Source organism: Lissotriton vulgaris, chromosome 11 (assembly GCF_964263255.1).
Source record: "Lissotriton vulgaris chromosome 11, aLisVul1.2, whole genome shotgun sequence".
NCBI lineage: Eukaryota > Metazoa > Chordata > Amphibia > Caudata > Salamandridae > Lissotriton > Lissotriton vulgaris.
In genome coordinates, this window is record NC_141699.1 from 916,761,642 (window position 1) to 916,774,190 (window position 12,549).

General features: G+C 41.9%; 1 protein-coding gene across 1 annotated transcript in view; it reads right to left on the reverse strand.

The window, feature by feature from the left end:
• Positions 1 to 929: 929 nt before the first annotated feature.
• The window catches only part of LOC147683685 (phospholipid scramblase 4-like), a 178,935-nt gene continuing 167,315 nt past the window's right edge, over positions 930 to 12,549 (reverse strand). The window contains exon 3 of the mRNA XM_086944889.1: positions 930 to 1,609. Within this exon, the coding sequence (XP_086801015.1) occupies positions 1,562 to 1,609 (48 nt within the window). The 3' untranslated portion in view covers positions 930 to 1,561. The remainder of the gene's footprint in view (positions 1,610 to 12,549) is intronic.

Consider the following 12,549-nt stretch of genomic DNA (forward strand, 5'->3'; position numbering starts at 1 on the left):
GCTGAATGCTGGTTGGATCCCAAAAGCAATGCAGTTAAAAGATGTCTCGGTGTTTTGTTGAAAATATTATTTTCTTTAATTTAATTTGCTTATTATGTGTTTTACATAGTTGCCATCCAGTAATAAAAATGTCTCTTTGACCTCTAAAGGTTACGAGTGTCTTGTGAGGGGAGCTGTAACAGCCGTTGCGAAAAATCAGCTGATTGATATCCTCAGTCAGGAAATTTGAATGATGGGATGGTGTCTTACATTCAATGGTAAATTTTAATATTGTAAGTTTTCTCCGACTTTTTTATGTCAAGAATATTTTAATTTATTTTGTAGGTGTATTTATTTAACATCTTTTTTCACAGTGCTCTTATCTGTGATTATGTCATATTTTTTTCTCATCTTTTTTAGATCTTTTTTTCTCATATTTAGACAAATTATTATTTTATTTTAGAGAACTGGTAATAATGATAAGGCAGAGGTTGTTGACAGTGATAACTTACAAAAGAAATGTGTAGTGACAGTATAAAAGTAAGTAATATACTAAAAACGATGCAGTACTATATTTTGGGCAAGGTGAACTATGAACTGCTAACCCTTGGCATTTAGGGGTGTGTGTGTGAGAGTGTTATTCGAGTTAGGTTTCATTCTGCATGTGGAACCTTGGATTAACTTTCCATCCTGGTGTTTATGTGGCTGACACAAGCCAGTCTTTGTGTACTAGTAGCTAATTTCCTAAATTAATCGATTTCAGTACATTATGGCGTGCAACTTAGAGGGTACATTGAATACATTTTAACACCACAGAAGTTCACAGTATGAAAGGTGACTATTTTTACAATATATTTTTATTATTTAAGTCTGTTGTAACATTTGTAACAATGAACATTTGCCAATCGATTTCATTTTAGTACAGACTACATCTGATTAAAAAATACATCAAATAAAATCAAAGATTATGTCAATGAGGTGAATAACATTGCAGTGATATAAAGTAGGTAGGGCTAATATTATGAGCAGGGTAGAGCGACATTTATTTTGCACTCACACAATTTGCATACCAATATACATAATTCATGTATTTTTCTTTACAAAAAATATTCGAAATTACACACGTATGTCATTTTGTAAATATTTAGTACTGGGGACTAGTTAAACAGCAGACAATGTCTCATGAAAGCCTGCTTTTAGCTGAAAATGTGTTGTGGTGACTGAGAGGCATGGCCTTAGGTTGAATTTTCACTTGAGAAAACTCAAAGGGTATTTCACAAAATGTAATGCAAATTTTTCTGAAATTTGTGAATTATTGTTTTTAAAACTGACACAATTGTGTGCACCTCTAATTAAAAACAACAATTTGATTAGTAGTGACTTCTAATTTTCCTTTGTAAATCTAGCCTTAATGCAACAATATCTTAAATGTATACATCTTGCACAAAACAGGTTTGAAACAGAGTAGTGGGTTAGAGATATTCTTTTCAAATACATTCTTTTAATTCCTCTTTCCTTTCCTTCACCAAATGCTCCTTAGTCTCCACGTTCATGTCCACGTGCATGTCCACGTTCATGTCTTCTATTCATCGTCAACGATAGGTACATGGAATTCATAATATGTTTGACTCTACAAGAAAAAAGAAAAATTATAAAAACATTGCACACTTAGAAGGGCTTCTGTTTATTTGTCATAAATGTGTTATGCAATTGAAAAAAATATCTGTTCATGTTTTGATGTCACTAGTTTATATCGAACAAGCAACTGAGTGATGAGAGGCCAGTAAGAGAACACAATCTATTCATAAACCAGCAAATCATTAAATGTTCTGAGATCTTGAATTTCTAGAAAGAATTACTGCTATTTCACAAAAAAAACTATTTGGCTCAATATGGTCAACTATTATGTGCATTTTGAAAAGGGCAAGGTATTAATATATAAACATTCTGTTAACAGGAAAAATACTCAACACATTTGCTATTTGCTAAAAAGGCATATTAATTTTCAAGAACGCATTATATTTAAAAGTAGTAAATGTAAAAGTTTAATGTTATACATGTACTCACTGTGAAATAATCCTACAAGCTATTTTGACTGTGGCATGCCCAGTTTCTTTAATAAGGTAACACCAAATCAACTCCTTATGATGCTAAATTCAGGATGATAGCAGCTACAAAAATAATTCAAGGACTCTTTTTAATCATCAGACACACTCCGACTTAAGGGTAAAATTGGATGGTGTCTAACTATTTGGGAAAAGGCAGTTTTAAGTAAGTTGCCAGATTTGTGCCAAAGGTACCAAGGCTTTTCTGTAGATATTCCAACTATCACCTGGTAGTTCATGGCTCTTCTGTGGTGCAGTGTGAATAGCTCCCAGGACAGAGACTAAACTTGTCTTGGGTGTGGAGAGGTGTTGTCCTTGTGACTGGGCATAAATGTGGCATACTGAGCATAAATGCGGCATACTGAGTACAGTTTCCGGAATGCTTATAGGCCTGGGGAAGATACAGAAGAGATCTGCCCTGCTGTCTGAAGACCAGAGAAGACTGGACTTGCTTCTCTTGTATCCAGGATGCTCAACAGTGATAGCCTTACCTCCTGTTTTAGATAAAGGGACACAATAAGCTTCAAGAGGCCTCTTTACCTTACTGATTTATGCTATGTTACATTATGTTAACAAATTATAGAGTGTGATTGCTACCCCATAGCCATTTGCGTTTGGCTTAAAAACTTCCTGTTGTCCAATTCTTGCACACTCAGATGACCAGGGATGGCACTTAGTGCTTTTTGGAGCTATTTGTTACTTTAAAAAATCTTATCTTGGGGTACGTGGTCTGGTAGCGCATGGAGTAGGACGTGCTTCTTTGTGGCTCGTGGATCCCAAGGCCTTTCAAAAGGTGTTATCAGCACAGAGACCTGTCCAAAGCAGCCTGGACCCAGTTTTGCCTGCCTGACCCGCTCCTGCTGCTGGGAGAGTGCTGACAGCCCCAGAAGCGTTGTCCAAGAGTCACCGCCTCGGGTTGGGGCCATCTGCATGCTGGTCCTGACCTGACCGAGCAGATCCGTTGTTCCTGGGTGACGGTGGAGCCCTAGACCCCTCTATAGGGTGGCGTGATAGAGATGGTGCCCTGGCTTCGCCATGCTTGATGAGCTGCTATGCCACTCTCTTCCGCCACTGGAGATCCCAGCCTCAGAGGGTCGCTATCTTGTGGGCTGAGGAGCCTGCTGTGGAGTGCTGAGATGTCATTCTGCCTGCAGTGACGACGGAAGACCCCTGTTCAATTTAGGCCATACTGGGCTGTGCCCCTGTCTGGGAGAGCTCCCTGACTGTGTTCCTCGCTGCCGGCTGCCAAGAGGACCCATGAGGAGATATCTGGATGTGTGGAGCTAGGGGCTGGGAGTCAGCCCGACCAGGTGATGCTGATAGCGGCCTGGGCCTGTACTGGTGAGTCTGCTGTGGCAGGAGAATGGAAAGTGTGAGTCCCTGCCGCTCTCCACCTGGTGCTCCCTGAGAAATGGTCTGGTGCCTGCTGCTGTATTTGTTTGAGGCCTTCTGGGATGCTGCTCAGGATGCAGGTAGGTGCCCTGGGAAACTTGCAAGGTCTTCGTGGAAGAGGTGTGGCGCAGCGGCCATGGTGACTGACGCTGGAATCTGGGGCCTACGGTTCGATCCCCGGCACCGGCGGCAGGTCAGCCCAGCACCATGTGACTCTGGGCAATAGCTTGCTTAATCTTCCCGAGGGCCCCCAGCGCTGGGACACCACTTCGGAGGTAGCTGTGCGCTTTACAAATACTGGTCTTTCATTTAATTTCATTTCATTTCTGGGTCCCTGTTCCTCTTTTGACCACCTCAATCAAAGGTCTAGTCAGGTCTCACTTGGTTGCCTGTACCCCTCCTTGCACTTTAAGCGGTGGTTATGCTGCGTGGCAAGACGGCGAGGGACAGTCCTATGGGGTCTGTGAGAGATAATACAGTTACTTCACTCTGGAATAAGACATTTGCCCCGGACGCAGACGCTGCCACTCCCCTGACCTCTGGAGTTGAAGAGAGTGCAACAACAGTGCCCATCTCTCAAGCTTATATGGACCCCTTTCTACAGGAAATGCACAACAAAATTGTATCCCTCAAGATGGGGTTCAAGACCTGCCTGAAAGATATCCGTCGTGAGGTCACGGACCTTGGTGGCCGAGTGGATGACTTGGAGCGCACAGTGGACGCTCACTCCAAAGATCAGAAAATGATCTGACAGAAAGTGGCTCTGGCAAGATGCAGGATGATCTTGAAAATAGGAGCCACTGGAACAGCATACGCATCAGTGGGGTGCTGAAGGCAGTGGAGGGTAGCAATATTAAAGGTTTTATAGCGGAGTTCCTACACACAACCCATGGAGATGACAATGCTTCCCCTCCAGCTTTAGATAGAGGACACCGAATGGCCCCTTCTGGGGATGATTGGAATCAATCTCGGGCATTCTGACACAAGTTCATTTTTACATTGAAAAGGAAGCTATTTTAAAAGCAGCACAGAGCAAAGCTGAACTAATATTCTGTGACTACACGGTTCAACGATTTCAGGACGCCTCCCGGTCACCCTATGTTGCCGCAGGGAATTTTGCCCAATCACAGACAAAACTTCGAGAGCTCAATATTCAATACCAATGGGGACATCCCTTTGTCATGATGTTCACTTTGGAGAGCAAAAGACGATCTAGCCACTTGTTGACTGAAGCCAGGCAACTTCTTGGACTGCTGGTAGACCCGCCTGAGGGCACATCATAACCTCCCTGTCTCTCCCATAGAGATTCCTTTTGTCTCATCTGGTCCCAGGTACCAAGCTGCTATACAGACAGGGCTCTAAGGATGGCAATGGCCCTGGGCCTAACACAGGGCTTACCCCAAACCTAGATACTTCAATGAACACCAAATTTAAGCAATACAAGAAACTTAAAAAATCAGAGACATCGAAATGGTGGGAAGCCATCTCCATTCAGGACTATGTTGATAAAAACATGGTGCCTCATAGGCTCCGGATATACACCACACCTTCCTATTAATCGCATGCTTGAGGAATGGGCAGAGAACTCAGCCACCAGTTCAAGGAAAATGCTATGCATATTGGTGAAGTATGCAGTAGAGGATAGAGAGATTATCATGAAGGAAATCGCTGATATTGAGGATGATTTCAAACAAAATAGCGGTCAGAAATTGATTAAGAAGTTCAAGGAAGACCTGAAAGGCAGATTACAACAGCATGAGGAAGACATCAAACAGCATAAACAAAGAAAATTGCACCACGTCTGCTTGGATTATGAAAGTGGACGCATATTAACCTATATCCACAAATATGACCACCTTTATGAAACCCAGCCAATAGATATTAACACAAGAATGCAACTCAGCATGGAACGGGCCCCCCCTCTTACTGCAGTAAGGAGTGACTCAGATACTGACATCTCAGTCAACACCGCTAGCTCCTCTTCTGAAATTGAGATCATTACTAAACCAGCACATTTTTTAGACAAGTACCGGATACTAAGAAGGGGCCGGCAAATGGGAAGAACTACCCCCACACCAACAACAGAAACGAGGGGAAGGGGACAACGTGGCAGAGGAAGAGGCAGGGGCGTAGCCAACAAAATGAGACAGACAAAAACAAAGGATCAAAAAAGGGAAAGGAAAGAGAGCCCATGGGAAAGAAACGTAAAGACTCCAAGAAGAGGCAATGATGGATAATTAGACGGTAAACAAAACAATCATAAATTTGACTACCCATCCCCTTTCCCTGTGTGAGAAGAAAACTTTATTTTAGGACTCACTTTTTGCCCCACCAAAAAGTCTAACTACTCAGCAACTCGCATAGACATTTTTAAGCCTATTTAAGAACTCAAACTCAAAAATTACACAGTCTCAAATGTGTCAGACCCCCTGATGAGATCAGCACCACTGGCAATATCCCCCCTTTTTCCAATTTCACTGTGGGAGACGGTGATACACTCATGACCATGCAAGAACTACAAACCACCCCTGTGGACGGTTTTGGTGCCATACCTATCACCAACAGTGACTTGGACATTGCTACTGACAGGGCGGCCTCTACCTCATTTAGGTCCTGCTCTGTTTTCTACCCTAATCTTTCTCATGACAACATAGACACATTCCATGATGTTGTCACTAAGGGCGTACTTAAATTCAAACATCAGAAAAAATCCAAGGGGTCTATGTTTAACAATTTATTGATCAGATGAAAGAACATCATTACATTCTCTAGCCAATGACACTAAGATAGTGATCTGTCCTGCCGACAAGGGTGCTAACATTGTGCTCCTCAGCAAATAAATGTACATTGCCGAGGCACACAGACAACTGGACAATACCAATTTTATTGTATTTGCAATACAACTATGTACAATGAGAGCATCATAAACACATGGGGAAACCTTCTGAGTGGCAGCAACAGGGTATCATCTCATGGGAAGAATACCTTTTTTTAAAGAGGGATTTTTCCAAGATTCTGTATCTTCTCCCAAAAATACATAAAAAGCCTGTGGTTCCTCCTGGTAGACCTATTGTGTCATCCAGAGGTAGCTTGTTTGAAAATATCTCCAAATACGTACACCATTTCTTAAGGGAATATTTTATCACCCTTGCTTCTTATGTCCAAGACACCAAAGACTTCCTATGCAAACTACAGGATATTGTATAGGATGAAACTTATTTGCTTATCACACTTGATGTGAATTTGTTGTACACCATTATTGATCATGACCAGGGTATAAAAGCATGCGCACATTTTCTGAAAGACAAGCATATTAGCTACTTGGAACATACAAATATGCTCATCCAAATGATGAACCTTTGTCTGAATGATAACATTTCATGTTTAATGGGGACCTCTACAGATAAATACTGGGCACAGCTATGGGCACTTGCTTTGCCCCAAGCTTTGCCAAACTGCTCCTGGGCCTACAGCAGGAGGAGTTACAGAAAGACACCACTTTTATTTCAAATTCTTTTTATTAGGATTTTCTTTGAGATTGAAACAGAAAGCACTCACGTGTAGGTTACAGCCTCTTCACTAGGTCTGTGGTGAATAGGCTTTTAGAAATCAGCATAATTACAACATGTTGCAATCAGTCCATTGCTTATGAACGTCAATCAACCCTATCAAGAGAGTAACCTGAAAAGGAAACTTAAACATAACTAAAAAATGACCACAACTATTATGTCATAGTGCAAATTGTAATAATATGATCACTAGGGTAGGGTTACTGGGTTCACTACTCGGGTGGATTTTGCACTGCACAGTGCCCCCATAGCCGTGGTCTGATTAGCTATTGAACAAGTCGAGGGTCCTAAGCCATGGGTCACAGGCTGTCAGTGGAAGCCCCTCCGAAAGGTAGCCCACCAACGGAGACCAAATATAGTTAAAGCCTTTTCTAGCATTGTCTACAATGTCAGCCATGCGCTCCAACGCCCTCCACAACCTTGCATGCCATTGGGTTAGAGATTGTGGCTCTTGTTTTTTCCATACAGCAGCCACTGCCATTTGGGCGGCCCCCAAACAAAGCCACTTAACAGACCTATCACTGTGTTTGGTGTTTCAAGGAAGGATCTCGTACCCTCAACAAGAGTGTTCCAGAGAGCTGGGAATAGGATAGCCTAGGATAAGTTTAATTTGGGACTGGATTTGTTTCCAGAAAGGTTGTATGGAACAACAGTCCCACCAGATGTGTCGGATGTTGCCCAACAAGCCACAACCCAGCCAGCACCTGTCCAACGCAGTGGGGAAAATCTTGTGGAATTTCTGAGGGTATAGGTACCAATCATACATAAGCTTATAATGTGCCTCCCTGAGGAACATGGAGTGATTCTATTTCACTGTATCCCTACTGACATCTTCCCATTGCTTGTCTTCTAAGGGGGAATCCAAAAGTGCATCCCACAAGCTTAAAAAATGCAGGGTCGATCTGGGGCGCAGAGCTTGTATAAGAGCATATAACAAGGAGATGCATCCCTTGGAGGTGGACCCAGACAGGGTAAATTTCTCACTGTGGAGCAGATCCCTAGTAGCAGCCAGCTGCACCAGGGGTTGCTGAACCCAATGCTTCAGCTTCAAGCAGTGATATTCTTCTTTGGCAGCCAGTGCGAATTGTGTCTTGCATTCTTGAAAGGTGAGGAATTCACTGTTGTCAAATAGATGACAAATCATGTGACACCCTCCCTCCTGCCAAGCGTCAAAGGGTCCCTCCTGAAGTGCAGGGGGGACACAGCATTAAAATGTATAGGTGTGTAGGGGGAGGGGAAGGTCGTAAGGTGTAACCTTTTAGTGACGACATCCCAAACCCTTAAAGTTGTAGAAGTGTGCGTACTAATGTAACCGTTTAGTGGTCTACCCTGTTTTGGCTTCCATAAGAGATCCCAGATGGTGCGCCCCATTACCTGTCTGTCTATGTGAAGTCAATGGTTCTCCAAGGCTTGCAGGGACCATTCCGTGATTACCCGCAATAGAGCAGCCCGATAATATGCTTGAAAGTCAGGTAATGTCAGGCCTCCCTCTTTGCGCGGTCTCGTGAGCAGGCTATAGGGCACGCACGCACTCTTCCCCTGCCAGATACATTTAGTAACCCTGTCTTGGAGCTCCCTGAAGACACTGTCCTCCACCAGGAGAGGCAAGCCCTGAAAGAGGTAAAGCAAGCGGGGGAGAACATTCATATTGATGGCATTAATCCTGCCCAGCCAGTTGATATATGCCACGCTCCATTTACCTAGATCAGATTTTAGATGGTGTAAAAGGGGTGGGAAGTTAGCTTTATAGAGATCTCGTATACAGGGGGTGAGCTGAACTCCCAGATAGGTGATCTCCTTAGTGGTGCAGCAAAAGGGCGACACCTCTTCCACTCAGCTCCACTCTTCTTTGGGTAGGGTCAGATTCAGTAAGAAGGACTTAGTTAGATTAATCTTAAATCCTGCAACCCTCTCAAACATTACCAGCTCTTCTTGAATAGCAGGCAGGGAGTTCAGAGGTCCTGAGACTGGAAGAAGCACGTCATCGGTAAAAAGCAAAACCTTATGATCGTCTGTGCCAAAACGTATCCCCGTATGTCCGGATTGCCCCATATCCTGGGGGCCAGGGGTTCTATACTCAAGGAAAAAGGAGGGGGAGAGTGGGCAACTGTGGTAGGAGAAAGCTGACTTAGGCGCCACAGTGCCACCTAGTGGACAGAACATTTTTTGATGGTTTTTCTTTCACAATTCTCATTCAACAGTTAATGCTTAATGGTTAATCTTGTGCATTGGGTGATGTGTGAAGGGATCTAATTCTACTCCTTTTGTGTTCGTTGAGAGAGTATTTTGCTGGCATTCAACACTATTCCGTTGTGCATCCGGGGCTTATGATTACATTGCCCAGGGTAGACTCCCAAATACAATATTTAAGATGCAGAGTGTGACACCTCCGCCTTTCTTTCAGTCTAACCCCGGGGAGCCTGCAATACACTGGAAAAAGTGGAAAAAGGTGTTTTTGAATTATGCAACGGTATGCTGCCACAACCTAGGGTTAGAAAGGAAAGTAGCCTTACTTTCATACTACTTAGGAGCAGAGGGGGAAGAGGTGTTGGAACACCTCCCAGATCTAGGTGCGCAGGAAGCGAGAGGATTGAATGAGTTAGAAATTAGCCTTAAGAAATTAGATTTACACTTCCTTCCTAAGACCAGCACCATAATGGAAAGGTACCATTTCGGGAAGAGAGTGCAGAAGGATGGGGAATCAGTAGAAGATGTTGTGTCTGATCTAAGGAAACTGGCAGCGACGTGCAAGTTTGGGGGTGCATGCGAAGAGAGAATAAGGGACCAGTTTGTGTTAGGGTGTAGGACCGAACGCGTACGGGAAGAGTTGTTGCTGAAAGATGAGATGGGTAGAGAGTGCCTCCAAGGGAGTTTATTTGAAAAAGTGTATTAATATTTTGAAAATAATTAATGTATAGGATACTTAATAATCCTGATTGAGTTTAGTGCAGTCAGTTATATATACAGACTTCTGACTTTTCAAAAGTGAATACAGTAAACATTTAACATTGAACAGAAACAACAACAAGAAGGTGTATAAGCAAAATATTGTTTTTTATCAAAAAAATCACAAGGGTTATAAAATACAAATATATAGACAGGAATAAGGGAAGAATACAATGGATTGCAGTTAAATTCTCTGTAGAACCTGTAAACACCTATCCAAAGCATAAATGTTTTTAATTCCCATAGGATAAGGGTAATGGTCGACGTTTCGGTCTCTTATGAGTAATTCCTTGAGACCATCATCAGGACTGATCAATAGATATTTGTAAAGCCCTATTGTAAAATGAAATAGAGAATATTTACTATTACAATTAGATAAAATCAAACAATTTAATTAAGCATTGTACACCTAGATTTAACATTAAAACTGTATCACAGACTTAACAAAACATAATTGTGTTCACAAGACAAATTGACCTTTAGACTAAACAAAACATACAATGATGACCATATAAATAGACACCACTTTTCTAGATTTCAAATAATTAGAGTAGCATCATTTGAACCCCTAAATTCGATCATGTGTTAGAGTGGGTTCTAGGCGGAATCCTAATCGGCATATCAAATAAAGGCGATTACATGTCACTGAATGTATTTATGATTGTATATATATTTATAGATTGAGATAAAACAGCTATCTGTATAACATCATAGCAGCCTTTGACTCAAAACGATTGTATAAGTAAAGTTCTTTAGGGGACTCTGATGAATATGTGAGAAAATAACGATTTGAAGTATTCGGATTATTTACATTGTTATATTGTTCTTATACATTAGTCTCTACGGTGCATATACGCTGAAAACAACCCTAAAAGGGCTTTGAGTCTTTATAGGAGTCAAGAAGGTTAATACCTTGTTGTGTTGGTCCACGAAGAAATGGGTAAAGTTATTTGTAAAAGGTAGTTGAACTATCGTCCGCAGTTCTGTATGGATAGAGTTTAGAAAGAGTCTCTGTAGGATCTCAAGTAATCAGGGCTATCATATTATATAGCGAATATTAATTAAAGGTCGTACCTATATAAATCGTCCTTTTCCCGGCAAGAATGAAAAGTGTGGGGCATCACGGGTAAAATCGTCTAAGAATCTGCAATAGCATGTTTATGATATTAGGCATTAGTTGAAACGAGATGCTTGAGTTACGACAAAGTCACTTAATAGAGTAAGGTATTGTGTATGGTTACCTCATCGGAGTCCAATGATCATATCATATACATGTCGACAATGCCTCAAGTCGGGGTAGAATGGAGCTTAAAATCAGAAGATTTGGAGATCTGCGGGGTATGAAATAATATGCCATGAACTCGATATCGAGTAAACTATATTAGCGGAGCTTGCTACAGATTCATGAATTTCAACACGGTGTAGTTACTTTTTTGGGAAAGAAGATTTAACAATCGCAGTCAATGCAGCACAATTGTAGAGTAGGAAGATTGCATTTAATGCAAAGATCGTCTTTAATCGATCTGGAAAATGAAAATATGGCATAATAGTTTAAACCTATTTAGTTAGGAGCAAAGTACACTGATCAAAATATTCAGGGCCTTAGGGGGCGTTTGAGCACAGTTACCTGATGTGAAGTTTTAAATCGTTTCGAATGTCAGGAATCCACCGACAGAAGGAAAGAAGTTTGGCCGTGTGTGTGGGAGCGTTTAAATTCGATTGTTTGGAAATCGAAAGGGGACTTAATTGAGAATAAACAGACGCCATCTGGAAAGTCACACATAGTTACAAGTGTCTCAACACTCACATACATTACGGAAAGATAAGATTGATAGCTAATATTTGCGAAAATAAGATTGATAACTAAACAATCTTCCTTAGTGACAATTTAGATTTGTTTTTGTTAGTAGGTTGGATTATAGCGATCAAACATTGATAGGGACGATGTAACGAGTGCCATCTTGGAATAGTCAATTCAATCGCACTCTTACAGAATTTTTTACTTTTTCAGAACACAAGCGTTTTTGTTAGTTTCAATAAAATATCGAACACTAAAATAAGATTTCTTCTACCCGTGGCTGAAAGATGACCCGCCTCTGAGGGAGGTCCTAATAGTTGCAAAACAGGTGGAGCACATGTTGCAGTGCGTGAATGAGATAAAGCAGGACAGTGGTGGGAAAGGAAGCGAAGACAAAATCAAAGTAAGCAAGGTCGTGACTGAATGTGAAGGGGTGTCGGAAGTCAAGGGCCAGAAGATAGTACATAGAGAGCAGAAGGAGAACAAGACAGGGTGGTCGTTCAAAGGTACCTGCTATAGATGCGGAAAGCAAGGACACATGGCTAACGATAAGAAGTGCCCTGCACTCAAATTCACGTACAACAAGTGCGGGAGGAAGGGCCATTTTAGGGAGGACTGCAGGAGCGGTCAGGGGTTTAGCAAGCAGAGCAAAGACAGGACAAACACAGTGTGTGATGAGATAGTGTTGCAAATAGTTGGACATCAGGTCAGCAACCCCAAAGACACCATAAAAGTAAAAGGCACTGAAGTAGAAGCATTG